The following is a 23,946-nucleotide window of genomic DNA, read 5'->3' as shown; positions in this document are numbered from 1 at the left end:
CTAAGAGATACATGATGCGTGAAAACTGGTTATAGCTGCTAAAAGGAGAGTTTGAGTGCACTTCTTAGGCGCCAGGCAGTAGTGCTCTAGAAGTACTCTACAAGTACTCTACCGGCGCTAATCCAGTTACTGATCACAGCAGTCTCCTTCCGGGTAGGTGCTGTTATCATTGTCATTGTATAGACGCGCACAGAGAGGTTGACTTGTCTAAAGGCAGAAGTAACAGAGGAAGTCATAGAGCCAGAAATATAAGCACGAGCAGCTTGGCTCTGGAATCCACACTTTTAGCCACAACTCCATGTCGCCTGTCTGCTTTTGTACCCTAGCAACTTTTGTGCTTCCCAGAGACGGACCAGGGTGTGTGTATCTCATGCTGCCTCCCTCTTGCCTTTGACACTAGTTATCAAGCTCTCCTTGACATTTTCTACTTCCTTGGCCTTTACAACACTGCATCTCGCGGCTCTGTGTCCCTTCCTCTCGCTTCTCTTTCCTGAATGTTCATCCCTTTAGTCTTGATATTTCTTTGTGTTCTAGTCCCATCCTGCTGCTCCTCCCATTATAGGCATTCATCTATTCATTTGTTTAGTAAATATTTTTATGTTATTTAGTATATATTTAGTAAATATTTAAAATAAAAATAAAATAAAATAAATATTTCATAAATATTTATACGTTAGAACCTAGTTCTAACGTATAAATAGCATCCCCTAATCCTAGAACAAAGTTCCAGGATTAGGGGATACCATAGGGAGAAAAAAACACATAGCTCCTGCCCTCCATGAGCTTGGAGCGAGGGTGAGTGAGAAGGCCACATGTGTAGGGATAAGGAGATACGGGGACATGAAGCTACAGGTGGCTAGTACTGCATGCCACAAAGGAGCAGGCAAACATTGGGGATCTCTGCGTTAAGTGAGGAAAAGCTGGGGCAAGTATTCTTCGAACGATCTCAGTCGACCCCCCTTGTTTCCGCTGCCACTTGTATACTGATAAATCTTAAAGTTGTCACTGGCCTAGACTTCTCTCCAGTACTTTTGACTTCTCTCACTGCCTGACGAGCATTTCTACCTCACTGTCTCAGCATACCACACTCTGCACGTCCAAGCCAAACTCATCATCTGCATCAGACTCACTCTTCGCTTGGGGGTTCTTGGTGACATCAAGTGTTGATACCACTACCTACCCTGTCAGTGAAACTAGAAGGCGAGGAATCATCCGAATTTATATATTGTCCTCACTCCTTACATCCACCTGTGACTAAATGTGGCTACTCGCGTTCTCTCGAAGATTTTTCAAATTCCTCCCCTTCATCCTTAATGAAGGATGCTGCCTTAACTGCCGCTGTCTTAACTAAGGCCCTCACTCGGTCTTGCCTGGACAATACCTTCCAACCCCCATCCCTGCCTCGCAGCTCATCCCCTCCACCCCTTCTCCACACAGCTGCTAATGATCTACCGTGAAAATACAACGACGTCCCTGTCCTGCTTACAAATGAATCTTCCCCTCTCGACAAGGGCAGGATTTCTTTTTTTTTTTTTTAAGGTTTTATTTATTTGACAGAGATCACAAGCAGGCAGAGAGGCAGGCAGAGAGAGAGGAAGGGAAGCAGGCTCCCCACTGAGCGGAGAGCCCGATGATGCTGTGCTCGATCCCAGGATCCTGGGATCATGCCCTGAGCCGAAGGCAGAGGCTTTAACCCACTGAGCCACCCAGGCGCCCTAAGGGCAGGATTTCTTAAGTATATTTTCTGCTCCACACACTGAGATTTGTCTCACTTCCCGTCAGAAACACTGGCTTATCTGCCTTCGGCTCAGGTCATGATCCCAGGGTCCTAGGATCGAGCCCCGCATCGGGCTCTCTGCTTGGCGGGGAGCCTGCTTCTCCCTCTCTCTTTGCCCACCTCTCTGCCTACTTGTGATCTCTGTCTGTCAAATAAATTGAAAAAAAAAAAAAAAGAAACACTGGCTTACTACAGCATGATTTCCACCAAGAGAAGGGTTCTGTCAGCCTTGCTGAGATCAAGTCAAAGGGCCATTACAGCAGACAATGATTTGCCTGCCTTACCTGCATCATTCCTTCCCTCTCACTTTCAAAACTTAACACTTTAGCAGTGCATGCTTGTGCCTCCCACCAACTCCAGAGGTGTATTACCTCTGTCCCTTTGTCTATGCTGTCTCCTTTCCCTGGAATACCTCCCCATCACCACTGCTCCCTCAATCTGGTCAGATCCTTGAGGAACTTCTCAGTATCTTCTTCCTCCCTGCCCTGGGTGGGATTGAGTGCCATTCTAGACACTCCTTTTATATCTAGAGACTATCTCCATCCCCCCTTTCCTCCTTGGTTTAGCTTATTGTGTTTTTAATATTGTCATAAAATGTCATCTCATTATTCCCAAAGCATACATGTTGATTGTCCTTCAACTCCTAACTCCCACGTCCTTCAGAGGTTCCACCCAATGTATAAATTCAGTGATTTTCAACTAGCCTGGGGAAGGTAACTTTTGGGATATCTACAATTGTGGTTCATAAATCAAAGGTATGTTCACGTAACTACTGCAAATGTCTGCTCTCTCACTGCAGGTGAAGAGGGCTACAGAGGCCTATAACTTGGGAATTGCCCTTGAGCACCGGAAAGACATGCTAAACCTCTGGCGGAAGATCCGAGGAGATCTGATTGGAATAAACACTAAAAATGAGGCCTTTTATGACACCTTTTCTACCTATACATGGTCCTGGAATGTTTGCCAAGAATTACTTTCGCGGAAGGACTTAAGGTTATATGATGCCTACATGAATAGGAACACCTTCCACAACTCTGTATCCTCTTCTTCCTCGGATATCAGTGAATGTGACATAGAGACAGGAAGAAAAAGAAAACGGAAAAGTTCCAGAGGGTTCCGACAATGAAATTTCTACATTTTCTAAACAGCTCATTACAAACTACTTTTTCATAGATATCATACTTATGGTTTCTTGCTTTTGTCTAGTACATTCTTAGCAGCTGGAAATATTGACATCTTTTGAATTCTGACCAGTAAAAAAATTTAAGTCATAATGTGGTTTCCCTTTCCTTATTCTTAACAAGTAAACAGAAGTCATGCGGTTATCTCCCCAGCAAACAGCTGCGCTCTGCTGCCCCCACCTGGCTCGAAACTGCCTGGACAGAAGGAGGAAAGCAGAAAACCGGCACTTACAACATAGGGCTGCCCCTGTGAGCCCCTAAGGGTTCTCCCAGTAATAAGCATCTGAGTTTATGTGACCATAAATGACACTAGGTTCTTGATTATTTGTAAAAGAGGCCACAGGCAGCAGATGACAATGATCTTTCAGTTCCAGGGAACAGTATCACCATCTCCCAGGGAATCTTGATTAAATTTAGGTGTTCCTAAGGCTCCTTTGTCACATGTCATTAGGCTGATCTCCTGGATCCCACTAAAAATAGTTGATCTCACCCACAACCCTGGTTGCTGTCGTTCTTTAGTGTATTTAGTAAAGATGCACATGTATAACTATTACAAGTTTGTACTTTTGTATTGTAGAAAAATACGCTTAAATTTACCATTTTAATTCTGTTTAGGGATTATCGTCCGTTACATTTTTTTTTTCCTGTTAGAAAAAGGAAAAGACGTGTTCCATATTGATGGAGACAGTGGCTTATAATATAAAATCATACCATTCCAGAAAAAAGCAAGCAGATAGGGGTGCCTGGGTGGCTCAGTGGGTTAAAGCCTCTGCCTTTGGCTCAGGTCAAGATCCCAGGGTCCTGGGATCGGCCTGAATCGGGCTCTCTGCGCAGCGGGGAGCCTGCTCCCCCCCCTCTTTGTCTGCCTCTCTGCCTACTTATGATCTCTGTCTGTCAAATAAACAAAATCTTTAAAAAAAAAAAAAGGCAAGAAGATAGTGAAGGCTCCTGAAACTATTTCATGAAACGCACTTGAAGTAAATTTGTGTTAACCTTGAATATTTAAAACTGTCTAAATATAGTTGACATTCTTTACAATATTATGATGTTGATAAAGAGAACCCTGGGGCATCTGGGTGGCTCAGTCAGTTAAGTGTCTGCCTTCAGCTCAGGTCGTGATCCCGGGGTTCTGGAATTGAGCTCCATGTCAGGTTCCCTGATCAGCCAGGAGTCTGCTTCTCTCTCTCCCTCTGCCCTTCCCCCTGCTCATGCTCTCTCTTGCTCACTCTGTCTCTCTCAAATAAATAAGATCTTCAGATGCCTGGGTGACTCAGTCAGTTAAGCGTCTGCCTTAGCTGAGTCATGATCTCAGGGTCCTGGGATTGAGTCCCACGTAGGGCTCCTTGCTCAGCAGGGAGCCTGCTTCTGTCTCTGCCTGCCGCTCCCCCTGCTTGTATTCTCTCTCTCTCTCCCTGTCAAATAAATAAATATTTTTAAGATAAATAAAATATTTTTTAAAGAATCTTAAAAACAAGTGACCACTGTTTCCTACCCAAAAAACAAGATTTATGGTTTCACACTTTTTTTTTTTTGGTATGACTATGACTGTAATAGGCCATCTAAGAGATATAATTTGGATGACGAAATATTAAAATTCCTGAAATATTTTCTTGGATCAATGGGATAACAGGACAGAATATTTTTAAGTCTATCTGTCCTGGAAAATCTACGATGTATAATAATACAGTCTATCAGTCTGTCCCACACTGTGTTGACAGTAGAAACTGGCATCTTGCGAATGAAATACAGTATAGCAACAGGTATCCAGCCATTCCTTCAACAATTATTTATTGAGTTGCATACTGTGTGCTGGCCCCTGTTCTAGGACTTGGATGTATAACAGTAAAGAAACAGAGAAAATGCCCGGACCTCACAGCTGAGTAATGCAGCTAATTATAACCACTGACTCAGTACTTCCACTTCTAGAAATTATCCCTAAAGAAGTAATCATGAACATACAAATGATTTAAAAATGATTTATAAAGATGATTATCATGTTGGATTTTTAATAGTGAGAAGCTTAACGTAGCCTGATGTCCAGCAAATCATGTACAGCTCTATAATACAATACCAAGGTCATTAAAACAATGTTAGAAAAGAACATTCAAAAAGAAAAGAAAGAAAAGAAAACATTCAAGCAGAAGAATGATATTCACAAACTATTATCAAGTTATAAAGTAGGCTACAACTGCTCAGAGCCATGAGAAAACTTTATGGGGTTTTTCTAAAACCTAATAATGATGGTAGTTGCACAGATACAGATTTTTATGAAAATGTATGAAACCGAACACTTAACATAGATGAATTTAATTGTATGTAAACTAAACCTCAATGAAGCTCTGAAAAAAAAAGGGCATAATGCAACTCTGAAACTATTTTAACTCAAAAGTTACTTGTATAAATCAATTAGAATAAAAGACTGGAAGGATATAAATCAAAGTGTTTAATGGATTAAAGATGGAATGGGATAGTTTCTTTTTTTCTTTTGTCTAAATGTTCTACAATAAACACATATTTATTTTGCAATAAAAAAAAAACCCACAAAGTCTGTTTAAAGTTGTAAAACCAGAGTATTCAATTCTAATAATACCCTAAAAGGGCTCCTGCTTGTTCCATGAAACTTTAAGAACAAATTAGGACACCCTTCCCCCACCTTTCAGTTCCAGAGCACATGCTTAAACAGACCAGAATTTCCACTGATTGGAACTGAAAGAAAGGCATGAAATAATTAACTACTCCTGTCCCAGGTTGACACCCAAGGCAATAATCCAGACTGAGAGCTGTTAACCTTTCCAGGCTTTGAACTCACACCTCCCAGCTAGAAGAGCTCTGGAGGCTCACCACCAGAGGGACCCATAGGTCCCCGGAAAAGTATTGCTGAAGTAGTATATAGTCTGATACCACAAAAGATGCCCACACATGTCTTCCAAATTTCTTCAGAAAAATGATCTTAGGTGCTTCAAAAGATGAAGAAAAGTGAGTTGTACAGGTCAACCAAAAACAATTGTATAAAAATTAAGTTTAGGATCTTTTATCACATTTCATCAAAAGGGCCCAAGTTGGTTGACCATTTAAATGACTAATTATTGAAATTAATATAATAAATGACTTCAAGGGAAAACAGACAGTGAGCCCCATGCAAGAAAATATGTGGTAGGATTGCTGACTAAGAAAAATAACAGGTTTTGGTATAGGGAGAAAAAAAAGCATGCGAAAGAGAGAACAAGATGCCAAGAATAAATAAAACCAACCACTCTATCAAACAACTGGCCTTGAGAAAAGATAAAAATCCTTGTATTTGTTTTTTGGAAAGGAGGTTTTTGTTCAAAATGTTTCAAAAGACTAGGAGAATGGCAAACATGTTTTCAAATAAGGTACAAGTTCTTTACTATCTTATCTTTTCGATTCACTCACATATTTTTCTTTGTGATTAGGAGGGTTTAGGGCTTGCTCGCATTTCTTTTCTGAGAAAGATACACAATCTCTCATAGCTCCCTTCAGTTTTGCCTATGGAAAGAATGTGCAATTAAGTAAATGATCACTCGTTACCAGTGGGCTGTCTAGTACTGCACCACTTAAATAACTAATTAACCCTTTCCTTAACTTACTCCAAATGGTAGTCCTTACTCCCCTGGAACTCTTCTCAACTAACTTTATATCAACAGGATACTTTCTTATAGATTCTTTCCAGAATCAGTTTATAGTAATTATTGAAACAAATGTAAGGCTGAAAATTATTAGTATAACAAACTGTATTATATTACAGTCCTGATTGTGTGAACAAGCTTGGGTATGGATAATTCCAAAAAGTAGGTGGTTACATGGCGCCTGGGTGGCTCAGTGGGTTAAAGCCTCTGCCTTCAGCTCAGGTCATGGTCTCAGGCTCCTGGGATCGAGCCCCGCGTCGGGCTCTCTGCTCAGTGGGGAGCCTGCTTCCTCCTCTCTCTCTCTCTCTCTCTCTCTCTGCCTGCCTCTCTGCCTGCTTGTGATCTCTGTCAGAATGAATAAATAAAATCTTTAAAAAAAAAAAAGTAGGTGGTTACAAATTATATAATTATAGGGGCCCCTGTGTGGTTCAGTCCGTTAAGCATCATGATCTCAGAGTTCTGGGATCCAGCCCCTCATTGGGCTCCCTGATTGGCAGGGAGACTGCTTCTCTCTCTCTCCCTCTGCTCCTCCCTCTTTCTCTCTCACTTTCTCTCAAATAACCTTTCAGAAAAGTTTAAAAATTATATAATTATATAAATGAACCTCATGTCCTCAGAATTCATTCCATACCCCGCCTTCCCCAGAAAAATAGTATTCTTTTATTCTTTTTCATAGCTTTTCACAGTATGAAAAGCTGACTACAGAAGCTGGAAAACTGTCCTATTTCCTCAGCCAGCTTGCTATTTTCCTTAAATTCTTCCGCCATCGGGTCTAAATGGACCTATGGAACTTAGGCACCCTTAATTGTCAAAGTGATTCAGGATATTTCCCGTCTTAAAACTTGAGAGAAACTGGGAAACCTGTTAGAGGATCCCAGCATAGACAGGAGGCTCAAGTGCAATGCCTCCCCACCCCCCCCTTTTTTTTTTAAGATTTTATTTATTTATTTATTAGAGCACAAGCACGGTGTGGGCGGGGAGCAACAGGCAGAGGGAGAAGCAGGCTCCCCACTGAGCAGGGAGCCTCCTGTGGGACTCAATCCCGGGACCCTGAGATGACCTGAGCCAAAGACGCTTAGCCGACTGAGCCACCCAGGGATCCCTGTCTCCCACTTCCGTACGGGCCTGCACCGCCTCCAGCCCCTTTGCCGGGAAGGGAGAAAGCCAGCTCAGAGAAAATCTGTGGGCGAGCGCCCCTTCCCGGGAGAACGCCTCCCAACTCAGGGCCCCCCCAGCCCCAGGGCGGAGCTCCAGCTCCAACCTAGACCCGGGAGTTCAGAACTGCCCCGCCCCTCCTTGCTCTTTTCCCGCCCAGATCCCGCGACTTCCGGAGGGGGCGTGGCCCCGCAGGAAGTTTTCGCGTGTGTGAAAGGCAGGCATATCCGGCTCCGGTGTCATGGCGGACTCCTACCCTGAATGCGCTCCGGCTGCTGTCGGCGAGAAGCGGCAACAGTTTGGGAGCAGATTCCTGAGCGATCCGGCGCGCGTTTTCCACCATAATGCCTGGTAACCGCCCTACCCCTCGTCCGATCTGCGGCTCGCCCTCTGTCCCGCATCCCCGTGTGCTCTGAAAATCCCCTGATCGCGGGCCACGAGTCCCGCTGCCCTGCTTGAGGCGCTGTCCTTCCGCGGGAGAGGCGCTGCATGGCCAGAGACTTATCCTGCCCGCAGCTGGAACGTGAGGCCCCTAAGCTGCCTGTTTGATTTTCCCAGGGACAATGTGGAGTGGTCAGAAGAGCAGGCCGCCGCAGCGGAGAGGAAAGTCCAGGAGAACAGTACCCCGCGGGTGTGCCAGGAGAAGCAAGGTGCGCTTAGGTGGGCCCTCAGTGGTAGCAGCAGCCAGCGTACTGCTCGAGGCGCTCTCCCCGAGAGGCTAGAGAACCTAGATCGCCAAGACTGACCCCGAAGTCGGGGGTAGAACGGGAGGGGAGGGGATGGGTGAGGACGCAAAAAAGTTTCACCCTGAAATCTTGTTAGGGCGAAGGGGGAGTTTTGGTTTTGGCTTTATTTGAGAGGGAGTAACTATCTTGATTTTCTACCGATTAATTTTTAGCTAGTCGACTAGACCCATATTAATATGACTATCCGAGCGTGTGGTCACATGGTCAACTTAGAGGCTCTACTTCGTCTATATGATTACACTTTTTTGGCTGAGGAAATGTGATTGAAGCTAGTGTCTAGCGATCAGATTCTCAATTTATTCGGGGAGGGAGCTAATGACTGGTGTGATGGCTGTGAGGTTTTAGGGCTTCTGCCAAGGAAAACTGGATGAAGAGGAGTGTAGGTAAGTGTGGCCAAAGAAAAAAAGAGACCCCTTCTGGAGAGGCAAGTGATTTCATTGCAAAATATCTCTAGATACTGAAACTAGGCCTGGCTGAGCCTATGTCCTAAAAGACAATTTGCAAGTAGGACTTGAAATTGGGAGAGTAGTATCCCACAGTTCCCTATAGCAATTAGAAGATTCCAGTTATAAAATATTCACCTTACATAGTTTGACAGAAACTAGATAGATCAAAGTAAGTTAGAGTTGAAAGGGATTTTGAAAATCATGTAGTCCAATATCCTCTTTTTACAGTTAAAGAAACTTGGACCACAGGACATTAAGTGCCTTACCCAGAGGTAAGCAGTTAGATAGTAGTAGGAGTGGAAAAACTAAAATCCGATTTCTTAGATTTTTTTTTTTTTTTCCATTTCCTCTATTCTCGTCAAGGCCCTGTATTGCAAAGAGAAAACTGAAGTCTAGGACTTGCCACTGCCTTGATCACCTGAAACTACAATGGAAACAGTCTACCTTTCTTAAGTCTCTCCTGTCCTCTCTCATCTAAACTCTATAATCATCTGAAGATATTTTTCCCTCTTCTCAGCATTTCTCCTTTCCTTTTAGCCTTGTTCCTGTTTTTAGGATCTTTTAGTAGTATCAAATTCATTTCTTAGCTCCACACTCAATAAAAACCGCAGACAGAGGAGTGTATGTAAAGAAGAGCCGTATGTGTCATTAACACTTGAGTTCACATGGGGAATGACTGAAGAACCTGGAACATTTCACCTGTAAAAGAAAGGGTTTAGAGGGGGAAAATAACTGCCCTTAAATACAAGAGAATTGTTCTGTGTGGCCATAAGAAATAGTAGGACTTTCTGACCAGAAGGTAGATTTTTTTTTTTTTTTTGCTTAATTGTCAGAATTTTTTTTTCCTTAATGTTAGAATTTTCTAATAGCTAAGAGTCACCCAGAGATGTGCGTGAAGAATTGGTAGAAAGTTCCCTGGTAGACGTTCCTCCCTCGAAGGACAAGATGCAGAGGGAATTCAGATAGGGTAGGTGGTTAGGACTATAAGCTTTCCAGCTCTGAGATGATGGCGCCACTTGAGGATGCTTTTGATATAAAATGACACTCAGTGAAGCAGAATGACATTTGACATTAAGGGTACATAAAATACCAAGAGATGGGTTTTTAAATTCTTTCTTTAATATTTACAGTTGATTATGAAGTCAATGCCCACAAATACTGGAACGAGTTCTACAAAATCCACGAAAACGGGTTTTTCAAGGATAGACATTGGCTTTTCACTGAATTCCCGGAGTTGGCACCTAACCCAAACCACAATGACTTGAATGATTGGCTCTCAGAGAACAAGAGGAGTGAAGTACCCGAAGGTAGGAGCAAAGAGGAGGGACTTGGTTTAAAAACAGAAGAACAGCACACGTGTTCTTCAGATAGCCTTGGACATAAAACACAGATGCCTCCTTTGGAAGAAGATGTGACTCGGAAACTCAGTCACCTGGAAATCCGTGCCGATGAGTTCCCTGGGTCCTCAGCCACCTACAGAATACTTGAGGTAGGGGCGCCTGGGTGGCTCAGTGGATTAAGCCTCTGCCTTGGGCTCAGGTCATGATCTCAGGGTCCTGGGATCGCGCCCTGCATCAGGCTCGTTGCTCAACGGGGAGCCTGCTTCCCCCCTCCCCCCCCCCACCTACTTGTGATCTCTCTCTCACGTGCGTTCTCTCTCTCTCAAATAAATCTTTAAAAAAAAAAAAAAGAATACTTGAGGTAACCCCCCTCTGTTGTCCTGATGGTGGGGCTAATGAGGCTGTTCTCTTGTACACGTGCTCGGCCTGGAGAGGCAGACCCCAAAAGTGATTCTTCCTGAAGACGCTGACTAGCACTGACCCTTAGGTTGGCCTAGAAACACCTCCACTTTGGAACTAATGACATGCCCTGAATTCAGTACAGATAGCTGGGTGTTGTGGCAGACAAAGGTAGATCACCTGAGGTGCTTCCCGGGAACCTCCTCTTGCATCCGAACGTTGTCGTATCTTGCTCTACCAGCCACTGGAGGAGTCCTGGGGTGGGGAGGGGGTTGGTTGGGATGGTGCCTGCTTCTCAGGCAGAGGAGAATTCTTGTCTTCTTCGTGTGCATGTTGGTGCTGAGGCCAGGCTAGACCTGGAAATGTGTCTGGGTAGGGACTGTCATGCAGATTTGTAAGTGGTGACTCTGCATTCCACCGGAGGCTGATTAGCCTTGGGGTTAAGTACTCTAGCCCTGACCTTGTTCCTAATCCCTTCTCCTCCCCAAGCAGAAGGGGTCTTCTCCCTCTCCGTCTGCCTCACAGCGGTTATGAGAATTACATATATTAAGATGTTGATGTAAAATGGCTAACAATAGTGCCTGGCATGTAGTAAGGCCTTAGTAAATGGGTGCTGTCTTTTTTGCGTTTGGGGGTTTTTTTGGTTTTGTTTTTAAAGATTTCATTCATTTATTTTAGAAAGAGGTCATGCGTGAAAGCACGGGAGAAGCAGAGGGATAGGGAAAGGGAGATCATTTCTAGTGGACTCTGCACTGAACACAGAGCCTGATGAAGGGCTCGATCCCATGACCCCAAGATCATGACCTCAGCGGAAACCAAGGGTCAGGCACCCATTCCCAAATGGTCACTGTTATTAGGACATCCAGCACCATGTTTAGGACACTGTGATCCATGATCCCCTTTTCATGAATTTTTCTGCTAAGTCTGAGAAGCATGTTTCCAATAATGATACAGTGCCGTTCGGTAAGAAAATATTTTATCTGCTCTCTCTGTCTTTGCACCGGGAGCGGCTCTCCTGCCATAGCCCCTCATCCCCGGAAAATGTACACCTGTGCAGAGATCGTCTCCAACCCCTCCTTGGTCAGGTGCACCTCTCAGCTGTTGAGCAGATCACTGCAGCGGTGCTGAAAGCTCCGGAGACACTGACAGATGAGAGCCTAGCAGCTCGGCAGCCCCACGTCCCCTGACCTCTCTACTAGCTGCAGCTTCCAAATCAATGCCATTTCAACGGACATCGACACGGTAGCCAAGTTCATTGCGGCTGGGGCTGCCACGGTCAGGGAGACTGGCTCTGGGGCTGGAATTGGGACTGTTTGGGAACCTCATCACTGGTCATGCCCCCTCTCTGAAGCAGCAGCTCTTCTCCCATGCCATTCTGGGTGTTGCCGTCTCAGAGGCCATGGGGCTCTTTTGCCTGATGGTGGCCTTTCTCCTCTTCCATTATGGGGAGGAGCTGTCTCCGCCTCCCATAGGTCTTTCTGTGTCTCGTCTGTCCTGTATGTTCCTTTTCCTATACCTCCCAGGCAGCCTGGGGCAAGTGGTTGGCTCAGGTTTGACAGGGAAGACAAATAAATACTGTATTAATAAGAAAAAAAAAATTTCATCTATAGGACCATTTGCTAAAACTCAAAAAGTAAAAGCAATTCATGCCCTTTTTTCCACATCAGCTCCCTTCTGCTATCAAGAGCCCATGCTTTTGTCTTTTATGGCTACCTCTTTTTAAACTTCCTGAGGTCAAGGTCAAGGATTGTCATGGGTACTATTCAACTGTGGTCACTGTACCTTTCCTACTAATACAATTAAGCAAGATTATCTATTGTTGATTATTTATCTAGCGCTAGGGAATTAAAATTCATTCTTTGGAAAGTCCTGTAACTAAAAGTTCATTTCTGTCTGCAGGTTGGTTGTGGTGTGGGAAACACAGTCTTTCCGATTTTACAAACCAACAAGTAAGTGTGTTGTAAAGTTTAACTATAGGACAGCAAAGAGGAGAAAGGGGTGTGTTGTTTCTCAAAACTTACTGCAACAGACTGGTAATAGTGGTTACTGGGAACCATGGGTGACAGGAGGTGTCAATTTCTAAGTTATCTTTGTCATCAGGAAAATTGGTGAGCTTCAAAACCTGTTTGACTGCTAATATCTGATGCCTTTGATATTTTAACTTTGCTACACAGGAGAGAAAACAGAAATAATTCAGTTTCTAGTCTTAATTGTTCTGTTTTTTCTGCCCATTTCAGTGATCCCGGACTCTTTGTTTACTGTTGTGATTTTTCTTCCACAGCCATAGAACTGGTCCGGGTAAGTGCAGTAGTTCCTGTCTGTGACTGTCTCTGATTAAAGAGGAAAGGGTCTCTTAAAAATCAAGGTCTCTAGCAAATTTTTATTATTCTTATGTGGTTTGAAAGTAAAAGACTTACTGAAACAGCTGGGAGTAGAGGAAAGAACCAAGCGTGAACCTGGAAGGTGTCACTGGCCGCTGTGGAGCTTCAGGCAGGTGTCCTGACCTCTGTAAACGTAGGTTTTAAGTATTAAAATGAGAAGATTGTTTCTAGTCAGGGTTCTTTGAGTTACAAGTCACAGAAACACCTAGACCAACTCAGTCAATGAAAGAGAAGGTCCTAGAACCCAAGGGCATAAAGTGTAGCTAGGGCTGTCACTCAGCCCTGAAGAGGTGGCAGATACCAAGGAAGGTTGACTACCTGGTGACATGTTACTACTCCCTCCTCTTCCTGTCACAGTAACTCCCTCAAGCTCATGGTTTCGTATCTCACATAGCCCACAGCCCATTTGTCCTTTGTTCTCCTCTTTACAGACCAGCTTTCCGTAATAGGTTTTTCACATGATCCCGACATACCTGCCCCTTACACATCTACCCCATTCAGGCATTCTCAGAACCTCACCAGAACGGCTCGTCCTGATTCCAAAGTCCCCAGAAAGAGTCTGGTTGACCTGGCCAAGCTGGTAATCTACTTGCCCTGTTTGAATTAGCTGTGGCCAGTGAGAAGCGAAGTCACATTTTTGGAGAAGAGAGATACAGAAAGAGAAATTACCCTAAAATAAGTCTGTTACAATCATGTCTATCTGCTCCTAGCACAGGAGCTCCAGAGTTGGTAACTCCATGTCTTTCTGGAGTGAGTTACTTTTATGGATCTAGACCAGTTGGATATTGAGACTTCTCTTTAGTTAATTTATTTATATTTTTATCTTTTGTTAATTTCAGGACAAAATATAAAGTTAAATTTTCCACATCTAATAGGTTTTCCTGGAGAATTCTGTGATCTGTGTAATATGCTATAGTTGGGTTGGGAGTTGTTTTAAATCATGCTTTTAAATGTTTTGGTGTCAGTGTGTTTTCTCTCTCTCCTGATGAGATTTTTCTTTTTCCTTGTGGCCATTTACCTCCCTGAGCACTTTGCAGTCTTCAAATCTAATTTTTGTGCATCAGAGTAAGAATAAAGAATAAAAGTAGAATAGGGGCTCCTGGGTGGCTCGGTCGTTAAGCATCTGCCTTCGGTTCAAGTCATGATCCCAGGGTTCTGGGATCAAGCCCCTCATCAAGCTCCCTGCTCTGCGGGAAGCCTGCTTCTCCCTCGCCCACTCCCCCTCCTTCTGTCCGCTCTCTCACTAGGTCTCTCTCTGTCAAATAAATAAAATCTTTAAAAAATAAATAATTAAATAAAAGAATAATCAAGAACATTCTTTTTTTTTTTTTTTAAAGACTGCAAGTGTGTGAGAGTGGGGGTGGGGGAGGGAGAAGAGAGAGAGAGAATCCTCAGCAGGCTCCACACCCAGCATGGACCCCAACACAGGGCTCCATCTCACAACCCTGAGATCATGACCTGAGTTGAGATCAAGAGTCAGATGCTTAACTAACCGAGCAACGCAGGCGCCTCCCCCATTCATTCATTCATTCATTCATTTTTTAAAATTGAGTAAGTTGTACCCTCAACATGGTACTTGAACTCACAACCCTGAGATCAAGAGTCACATGTTCTATCAACTGAACCATCCAGGTGCCCCTAAAACATTCCATTTTAAAAGTACCATTTTGGGGGGTTGCGGGCACCTGGGTGGCTCGGTGGGTTAAGGATCTGCCTTCAGCTCAGGTCATGATCCCAGGGTCCTGGGACTGAGCCACCACATCAGGTTCCCTGCTCAGCGGGGAGTCTGGTTCCCTTCTCCCTCTACCCCTCTCCCCGGCTCATGCTCTCTCTCTCACGTGCACTCTCTCCCAAATAAATGAATAAAATCTTTAAAAAAAAAAAAAGGACCAGTTGGGAGTCTGCTTCTCCCTCTGCCTCACCCCGTGCTCTCTCACTCGCTCTGCTCTCTCCCTCAAATAAAATCTTGTTTTAAAAAAAAGTTTAAAAAAATAAATAAAATGAATGGGGCGCCTGGGTGGCCCAGTGGGTTAAAGCCTCTGCCTTCAGCTCAGGTCATGATTCCAGTGTCCTGGGATCGAGCCCCGCATCGGACTCTCTGCTCAGCAGGAAGCCTACTTCCCCCTCTCTCTCTCTCTCTGCCTGCCTCTCTGCCTACTTGTGATTTCTGTCTGTCAAATAAGTAAATAAAATCTTTAAAAATAAATAAATAAAATGGAAATGCCACTTGGATTCCACAGGCTCCTCCCTGGAATTGTTGGGCGTTCTTAGCCTTTGAGTCAGAATGCACGCCTTCGTGATTAGGGCAGTAACCCTCGGCAGGCAGTAGCTGCAGTTACACTTAAAGCAAGATAAGCTTTCCTCTGGGCTCGTGTGTGTGTGTGTGTGTGTGTGTGTGTGTGTGTGTGAACATTTTCTAACCTGTGGTCTTCCAACTGTGCAGACAAATTCAGCATATGATCCTTATCGGTGCTTTGCCTTTGTTCACGATCTGTGTGATGAAGACGCAACTTACCCAGTGCCCGGGGGTAGCCTCGATGTCATCATCCTCATATTTGTTCTCTCGGCGGTCATTCCAGACAAGTAAGTTTTGGGTCCCTTAACCAGTAGTGTAACAAAAACGAAGCTCGGGTCAGGCACCTTGATACCAGGGTTGGACCCTGAGTAAGCAGGATGATCTGATGGGCCTGGAAAGGCCACTCTGTCAGAGCGATGCAAGTGCCTCACCCCTTTTCCTGAACCTGTTTGCCTGTAAACCGCTGCCTGCTGGCTGCAGCGGTTGGTTCTTCTTTTCAGTGCTCAGGTTGAACGTCCGGGGATAGGAGAGCGGTCGCCGGTGGGTGTGTGGGGACACCTCCTGCTGATAGTGTCAGCATGCTGTTTTAGAACGCTGTGTGCCACAGCTGTTAGATACCATCCCCTCGTTGGCCTTTTTTATTTTTCATTAGGATGTTATTTTACACGGCGCCTGGGTGGCTCAGGTGGCTAAGCGTCTGCCCTAGGCTTGGGTCATGATCTCGGGGTCCTGAGATCAAGTCTCGCAGTGGGCTCCCTGCTCAGTGGGGAGTCTGCCTACCCCCATCTCACCCCCTCCTGTGATGTCTCACTCACTCTCTCTCTCTCTCTCAAATAAAGAACTAAAATCTTCAAAAAAAATAAATAAATAAACCTATAACATGTTATTTTTAAGTAATCTCTACACCCAGCATGGGACTCAAACCCACAACCCTACGATCAAGAGCCATACACTCTACGGACTGAACCAGCCGGCCTCCCCTTGTTGGGCTTTTCAGATGCTTTCAGTAAAACAGGCTTATTAACACAGAATTTATAGTGAAGCCTTACTCAGGGGTTCCTTTATGTTTAAGCACTTTGGAAAACCGCAGTATAGGGGAATTCCGTAAGATCAAGTTCAGGTGAAACGAAAGTCAGTTCCTGAACCCTGCAGGATACTGTTAGAGCTTCCTGGACGTGGGGGAGCCAGCTGTCCTGATGAGATACTGTCCTCAGGAAGCAGCGTCAGCCAGAGACCCAGAGGAATGAGCGATTGTCTCTGTCCCACATTTCCTTGAGTCGAGCACTGAGTCATCTGACCTAACAGGGATATTGTGAGCATGCAAATAGGCAGGTGCGGGACAGCCCAAAAGGCCAGGTGTGGTTCTAAATGTTTGTAACTGCAGAGGTCTCAGGGCACCTGGCTGGCGCAGTTGGTAGACCACGCAACTCTTGATCTCAGGGTCGTGAGTTCAAGTCCCTCGTTGGCGGTAGAGTTTGATAGCTAAAATATCAGTAGAAGTTTAAATGCTACAGACTTAAAAGCTGACGTGGACTGAAACAAAACATTAAAGTTAAAACTCTTGATTCAATATTTAAGTGGGCTTTGTAGCATTGATACTTGGAGGTTAGTACAGCCGAAACTGGCACTGGGCCTGCGTGTGGATCGTGCAGTCAGAAGGTAGAGTGCTCTGCCCGTGGCACCCATTCGCCTACTGACTCACCGTGTAAATTGTGAGTGCTTGAGGTTTCATCTTCATTTAACAAATGGAAAGGTGCAGTCTGTGCCTTCGGAGCGCTCAGGCCCTGGGGGCAGACGGATGAGTCAGCTCACCAGCAATCCTCACCGTGGATTCTTGGGGCTGTGCCCTGAGAGCCCCGGGAGCACAGGGCAGGGGTGGCTTCCCCATGAGGCCGTCCCAGGAGGAAAAGGAAGTGAACCAGCCGCAGAGTATGGAAGTTGGAGCCCTCCAGCAGAGGCAGGTTATCCTCAGGCCTCTGCATATCGAAGGGAGTGGGTCAAAGCCATGTCCGTGAGCGGACAGCCGAAGGCACCTGAGAAGCAGGGTGTGTGCCCCCATTGTCACCGAAGCGAGGAGCAGAAATGTCGGGGTTCATGTGTGTCAGGGTTAGGAAGTCCGCTGGCTATTCCAGGCATGCTGCAAGGAAGAGGAATGCTGTCCTTGAGGAGACCTGATATTCATTCTCTGTTGGCCCGCAGGATGCAGAAGGCTATCGGCAGGCTGAGCAGGCTGCTGAAGCCCGGCGGGATGATGCTTCTGCGAGACTATGGCCGCTACGACATGGCGCAGCTTCGGTTTAAAAAAGGTATTTTACTGCTATAACCAAAGCAACAGTTGTGCCATCAGACTAGACCTGTAAGTCCGTGAAATTGCATAGAAACTCTAGAATTAGAGCTGCGTGTATAAAGCCACCTAATACATGATGAGAGTGGTATGTTTTTGAAGACTGGTTTCCTCTAGGTATTGGGGGGATCCCTTAACCAAGACCGCTACTTTCAGAATAGCTACCTTGGGGAAAAGATTTGATTACATAAGTAATTTTAAATGTGGCATGGCCCAAGATGCCATTCATAAATTGAAAGACAAAACATTTCCGTGTCTAGAACAGATGAAGACTTAGTTATTATCTCTGCTCTTCAAGGGCCTCTTGGCAAATTGATAAGGAGAAGATCGGCCTCCCACCCAAAACAACAGGAAGGAAAATTTTAGAGTTGATTCACCGAAGGGCAGATCCAAGTGGCCAGAAACAAAGGTAACAAAACTTAAGAGTGAGATAACCACTTCTTAAACCTACTGCTGGCCATTTCAAAGAAGGAGATACACTTTTCCATTACTGGTAGAAATAACAAGTTGTTAAATGGTGTTTGGGTTTTGTTTTTGTTTTGTTCCGTTTTTTTTTGTTTGTTTGTTTTTTAAGATTTTATTTATTTATTTGACAGATAGCGATCACAAGTAGGCAGAGAGGCAGGCAGAGAGAGAGGGGGGAGAAGCAGGCTCCCTGCCGAGCAGAGAGCCGGATGCGGGGCTCGATCGCAGGACCCTGGGATCATGACCTGAGCCGAAGGCAGAGGCTTTAACCCACTGAGCCACCCAGGCGCCCCCCGTTTTGTTTTTTTAAGCACACTGGTGTTATCTACTCAGTCTAACAGTCCTTTGGGGAATTACTCAAGAACTAGCACGTAATGTGGGTTTAGGCAAAGTCTTCGAAACAAAGTGAATGCCTCTGTGGAAGGGGGGCATCGCGCCTGACGCGTGAGGTGGACCCCACACCAGTGGTCCTGGGGGGGGTCTCTGTCCTGCCTTCCCAGACGAGAAAAGCAGTGTGCGGGGTGACTGTCTACAACTGGTTCGTGCGCACAAGAGTGGCTGGGGAGGAATAAGCAAAGCAAGTGAGGTCATAGTGACGTTCCAGAGGTGTAGGATTACCTAGCAGGCTGGTAAGCTGACGTTAGGTCAGAGGCCGTGCTGGCTAATGGGAGGGCACACGGACCGTACCCGTGAGTGTGTGTGGCCGTGTGGAGAGATGTGGGGAACGGTCATGGTGGCTCAGGTTTCCTCCCCGTTGGTCTAGCTACAGTCTGTGGCTTTGATCGATCGACTGATTTTTATTTTGTTTTACAAAGAGTCTGTGGTATTTATTGAATGGGGGAGGGGGCAAAACATTTGCAGCACGAACCGGCTCTAGACGAGAAGGCTGAGGCCCGCGGGACGGAGCACTGGGGTTTGGGCGCCCCCGGGGCTGCCCGTGTCCACAGCACGAGCCCACAGGCGCCCAGCGTCACGAGGAAGGCCTTCTGTTCTCTGCCCAAGAAATCGGTGTCAGTGCTGCACATGGGACTGGCAGTGAGAGTCAAAGAAGCGCTGGAAAGTTTCTCTGATTTTTATCACCTCGCTTTGCAGGTCAGTGTTTGTCCGAAAGTTTCTATGTGAGAGGGGACGGCACCAGAGTTTACTTCTTCACACAAGGTACAAAAACGCTCCTCTTTAAATGCGCCAGTGTCCACCAGACACCAGCTTGGACATTGCTCCGTTCGCCCTCAGAGGGAAGACTGGGGGGCCCCTCCCGCCTTTGGCAGCCTTTTCTTGCCGTTCATCCCCCTCTGCTCAGCTGCCTGGGACCCGCTCACTGCTTCCAGGAGCCTTCCGCCCTCCACAGGGCCCTTCTGCTGTCTCCTCTTCCTCCCTGTCACTCTGTCCCAAACAGGAAAGCTGTCCCATTTTGCGAGACTTCAGTGCAACTTGTGTCACCCTGCAGACTTGGTCATCCTATAGGTGCCGGGAGCCAGGCCTGTGCTCCCCGGCTCCAGCTGTAGCCCAGAATGGCTCTCCTTGGTGACCAGCCCTGCCTCCCATGCCCACTGCCATTCCGGGACCCTTTATTGTGTTGCTTTTTTGAGCCGTGGGTGAAAGTGGCAGAACCTCACCCCTAAAAAAGTGGCTTTGTTATTACATTTGTGTAGATTTTTGCATGTCACCTTCAGGTGTCCATAAAGCCCTTCTGGAACATTCCTCCCCTGAGCTGACTCTTCAGCTCTCCCTCTGGATATCAAGCTGCCCTTCGCAGATGGTTTGTGTTCCCCCATTTAAATGCGAGCTTGCTGTTACCAAGCTGCTACTGCACTTATAAATAAACAGCCTGGCTCAAGCCACTTGAAAAATATAAATAAAAATGGTCTCACAGAGCCCCATTAAACATAGGAAGTGGTAGACAATGTTTTTTCTTCAGCGGGAAGTACATAAACATCTCTTTTCCAAACCAGAGGAGCTGGACACGCTTTTCACTGCTGCTGGACTGGAAAAGGTTCAGAACCTGGTGGATCGCCGACTGCAAGTCAACCGAGGGAAGCAGCTGACAATGTACCGGGTTTGGATTCAGTGCAAATACCGCAAGCCTCTTGTGTCTGGTGCTGGCCCAGAGCCACCCGTTGCTGACAGGATACTGAGTTCATCGGCGGTTTTTTAAGAAAGAACATTCACAAACGGTGTCTCGTTGATCTTCTGAGTTCAAGGATTCAGACTTGAACCTTGAACCTCGAACAAATCTTTTTTTTTTATTCTAATAATTGCCCTTATTTGTGAAGCCCTTTACTATATACTTTCCTTAAGGTTTTGTGTGGGGTTTTTTTCTTTTTCTTTTTTCTTTTTCTATCTTTTTAAGTAGGCTCCGTGCTTGGCATGGAGCCCATCACCGGGCTTGAACTCACGACCCTAAGATTAAGATCTCAGTTGAGATCAAGAGTCGGATGCTTGACACTGAGCCACCCAGAGGCTCCCTCAGAATCTTCCTTGCCATTTTGTAATTTATCATAACTAAAATGGTCATGGAAATGATGAACTTAAAGGCATCAAGAATTTATTACATATGAATATAATAAATCAAGACATTATTATGTATTATCAATAACATGTCATTTGACTGTGAATCACATTAAATTATTTCAGAGTTCAGTTACGTAAGCTAGGCATTTGATATATACAAAGGTCAATAAAAGTTTCATTCAACGAGAAACACATCAAGAAGAACCATCTTTCTTTGGATAAAAACACTGCTTTAAAGAGCGTCAAAACGAGTCCTTGTTGTGTATTTATTTGGTTATGGTCTCCACTTAACCTTAGTTCTATGGAATTTTAAGCACTGTTTCCCTTATAACCTCTTTATAAAAAATTAAAAGAATTTTGACTTTTAGCAAAATTGTCTTTTTTTTTTTTATTGTGCTTCTAAATGTTTGACACAAAAGGCATTGAGAGAACTTTAAGGATTGAGAGAAAGAGAGCGGGGATGGGGGAGCTGGGAAGGGGGCAGAAAGAGAATCTCAAGCCAGCTCCCCACTGAGCTCAGAGCCTGAGGTGGGGCTCGATCTCACAACCATGAGATCATGACCTGAACCAAAATCAAGAGTTGGATGCTTAACTGAGCCACCTATATGCCCCTGATAATTTTGAATTTAAAAGTAACCAATTACCAAGAATATTACAAGAATAGGCCATTTTCTTCTGAATCTTTTAAGATTAAGTGGGTTGCAAGGCGATGTCCCAATACTCCTACATATTTTAATGTGTAATTCCCATAACTGAAGATGTTCTATATCACCAAATAAATCCATCAGAAGTAAAAATAAACCTGAAAACACTACCATCCACAGATTTTCCCAATGAGCCCAATAATACCTTCTATCACCAGAAAAATGTTGCACTGAGTAGTCCTGTCTCTGTCTCCTATAGTCTGGAACAATCCACATTTGTTTCAAGGACCTTGACATTTGAAGATTGCAGGCTGTTTTGCAGACTGTCTCTCAGTTTGGGTTTGTTGATGTTTTCTCAGGGTTTGGGTTCCAGTTACACATTTCTGGCAGGAATATTGGTGGTTCTGTGCTCCACCCACTACATCCTATTGAATTACCCTGCTGGTGGTGGTAACCTTGATCACTTAATGGAGGTGATGGTATTTCATTTATCTTTTGGAAGCAAGAACAGATATATTAAATGATCCACTAAAACCTTCCTTTGGCATCTCTGAGGCACTTCAAAGTAACAGGAAGAGGTTTTACTCCATCTTCGGGCCACCGGGCTTGGGCTTTGGGCTTAAAGTATAAAAAAAAATGAGCCTCTTCCTGCCTGTTGCTCTCTTTTCTTCTCTGTCATCTGCTAAGCTCTCTTCCCTTTCTCTCTGACTTTTTAATCTGTCAAGCTACCTCAAACTCCGTAAGGGACTCAGCATAACTTTTTAGCCTTGGAATCACTAGTAACGGTCAGAGGAAAATTAAATATGGTCAGGGAAAGATGAGAGTATGGCGGGGCACCTGGGTGGCTCAGTCGTTAAGCAGCTGCCTTCGGCTCAGGTCATGATCCCAGGGTCCCAGGATCGAGGCCCACATCGGGGGCCTGCTCAGTGGGAAGCCTGCTTCTCCCTCTCCTGCTCCACCTGCTTGTGTTCCCTCTCTTGCTGTGTCTCCTCTCTCTGTCAAATAAATAAACAAAAAATCTTAAAAAAAAAAAAAAGAAATGATTAGAGTATGACTTTGGTGCCACTCAAAAACACATAGACCGTCCAGACAATAGGTCTGACTCCCAAAAGTATCACTTAGTATTCTTTTTTTTTTTTTTTAATATAGTCAACAAGCAACGTTATGTCAGTTTCACATGTATAACACAGTGATTCAACAGCTCTGCATTATGCTGTGTGGAGCTCCCAATGTGAGCATACAACAGTCCTCTAGTCGCATTGACTCTGTTCCCAAGGCTATGCCTTTCATCCCCCTTCTTCACTTCTTCCGTCCTCCCCGTCTGGCACCCCCCAGTTGGTACTTTGTATTTTCAGGTCTGATCTCTTGATATTCTTGGTGCAAGAAAAATGCTGTGCTGGCTGGGAAGGCAGCTCCACGTGTGAAGCTGCTCAGGAAGTTTTGTGGTTTAGATTCGGGTCGAATGGAGAAGTTTCTGAAACCTGCTGCTCTGCCTACGTAGTCGTAATTTGGCTGAGGAGATAAATTTGATGGTGTTTGGAAAATGAATAACAGTTTAATTTGAGACCAGTGCTCTGGAACCACGGGAGTAAAGCCACACTGGCAAAGGTGGCACCCAGGGTCAGGCACCTGGAGAGTGCCAGCTCTTGCCCTGTGAACCCATTAATCTCCCGGGCCTCATCTGCTTCATCCAGAGCCTGGCCTCTGTGGACGTGGCCACACCTCTGCTTTGCGTTGACTCCATGACCTGCCTTCTGGTCAGTTCACTCTCTTGGGCTTCCGCAGGCAAATTAGGGCCTTGGAAACTTAATCAGGAAAGGAAAAGCTAATGTATTAAGACATTCTACTTTCTAATTTTCTCCAGCTGATTCCTACCTTTACTTTGTTATTTTAGTAATAGCGAGGAGTTGTATCTGTGGCTTAAAAGATGAGCCCGGGGCAAACTGCTTCTTTCACTCTATTCACAAAGGTCTATTCTCTGGTTTGTGGCTTCAGCTGCTATTTTCAGAGCCCGGCTGCACTGATGCGTCGCCGGCTCTTTCCTACGCTTCTGAAGCTGGCTTGCAGGTTGATGTGGGGACCTTGGGGAGGCGGTAGAAGAAGCCCTGGCAGTAAGTTTCACGGGTAAAAACTGCAGCGGTGCGCCGTGGCCAGCTCACATCATTTCCATAAATTTCTAGGTCCAAGATTGGACATTGTCTCACCTGTAGTCAGTGGAACCAAGTGTGTGATCAAGTCACCGAGCAAAGAGCCACAGTCAGATCCCGGGCCCCAGCAGGGGGGACCTAAGACACAGAAGCCAGTAGCCTCGACAAAGGCTCGAACTCCGCAGCTTCACCCCAAGGTGAGCCTCCAAATTGCATTCAGTCCTTCATTCCCCACCTTCCTTCCTCTGAGTTTGGATTTCGTCATTAAAACTTAAAATATCCTGGGGCACCTGGGTGGCCCAGTCGGTTAAAAGTCCAACTCTTGATTCAGGCTCAGGGCGTGATCTCAGGGTTGTGAGATCAAGCCCCCCATTGGACTCACACGCTGGGTGTGGAGCGACTTAAGATTCTCTCTCCTCCTCCTGCCCCTCGCCCACAAAATCATAATAAAAATAAAATAACTTACA

The 23,946-nt window shown here is 45.3% G+C and overlaps 2 protein-coding genes across 5 annotated transcripts in view; both read left to right on the top strand.

The window, feature by feature from the left end:
• Positions 1 to 3,042, top strand: part of EFCAB3 (EF-hand calcium binding domain 3) — a 121,612-nt gene extending 118,570 nt beyond the window's left edge. For all 3 annotated transcript variants that reach the window (XM_032870911.1, XM_032870912.1, XM_032870913.1), the window contains one exon: positions 2,577 to 3,042. In XM_032870911.1, the coding sequence (XP_032726802.1) occupies positions 2,577 to 2,903 (327 nt within the window). In that variant the 3' untranslated portion in view covers positions 2,904 to 3,042. The remainder of the gene's footprint in view (positions 1 to 2,576) is intronic.
• Positions 3,043 to 7,977: 4,935 nt separating this feature from the next.
• Positions 7,978 to 21,055, top strand: METTL2A (methyltransferase like 2A). 2 transcript variants are annotated; one of them, XR_004384188.1, is made up of 10 exons: positions 7,978 to 8,111; positions 8,319 to 8,410; positions 10,083 to 10,441; positions 12,591 to 12,640; positions 12,929 to 12,989; positions 15,516 to 15,655; positions 17,568 to 17,674; positions 18,011 to 18,121; positions 19,270 to 19,335; positions 20,130 to 20,152. XR_004384188.1 is itself a non-coding variant. In XM_032870914.1 (9 exons), the coding sequence occupies exons 1-9, from the start codon at positions 8,002 to 8,004 to the stop codon at positions 20,330 to 20,332; spliced, it is 1,188 nt and encodes a 395-aa protein (XP_032726805.1). In that variant the 5' UTR covers positions 7,978 to 8,001; the 3' UTR covers positions 20,333 to 21,055. The 2 variants fall into 2 exon arrangements, 1 of the variants encoding a protein (XP_032726805.1); XM_032870914.1 differs by lacking the exon at positions 18,011 to 18,121 and having other exon boundaries at positions 20,130 to 21,055.
• Positions 21,056 to 23,946: the final 2,891 nt, after the last annotated feature.

The sequence above is a fragment of the Lontra canadensis genome, unplaced genomic scaffold (genome assembly GCF_010015895.1).
Source record: "Lontra canadensis isolate GAN:19392208 unplaced genomic scaffold, GSC_riverotter_1.0 scaffold41, whole genome shotgun sequence".
Classification (NCBI taxonomy): Eukaryota; Metazoa; Chordata; class Mammalia; order Carnivora; family Mustelidae; genus Lontra; species Lontra canadensis.
This window is presented reverse-complemented; position numbering and strand designations above follow the sequence as displayed.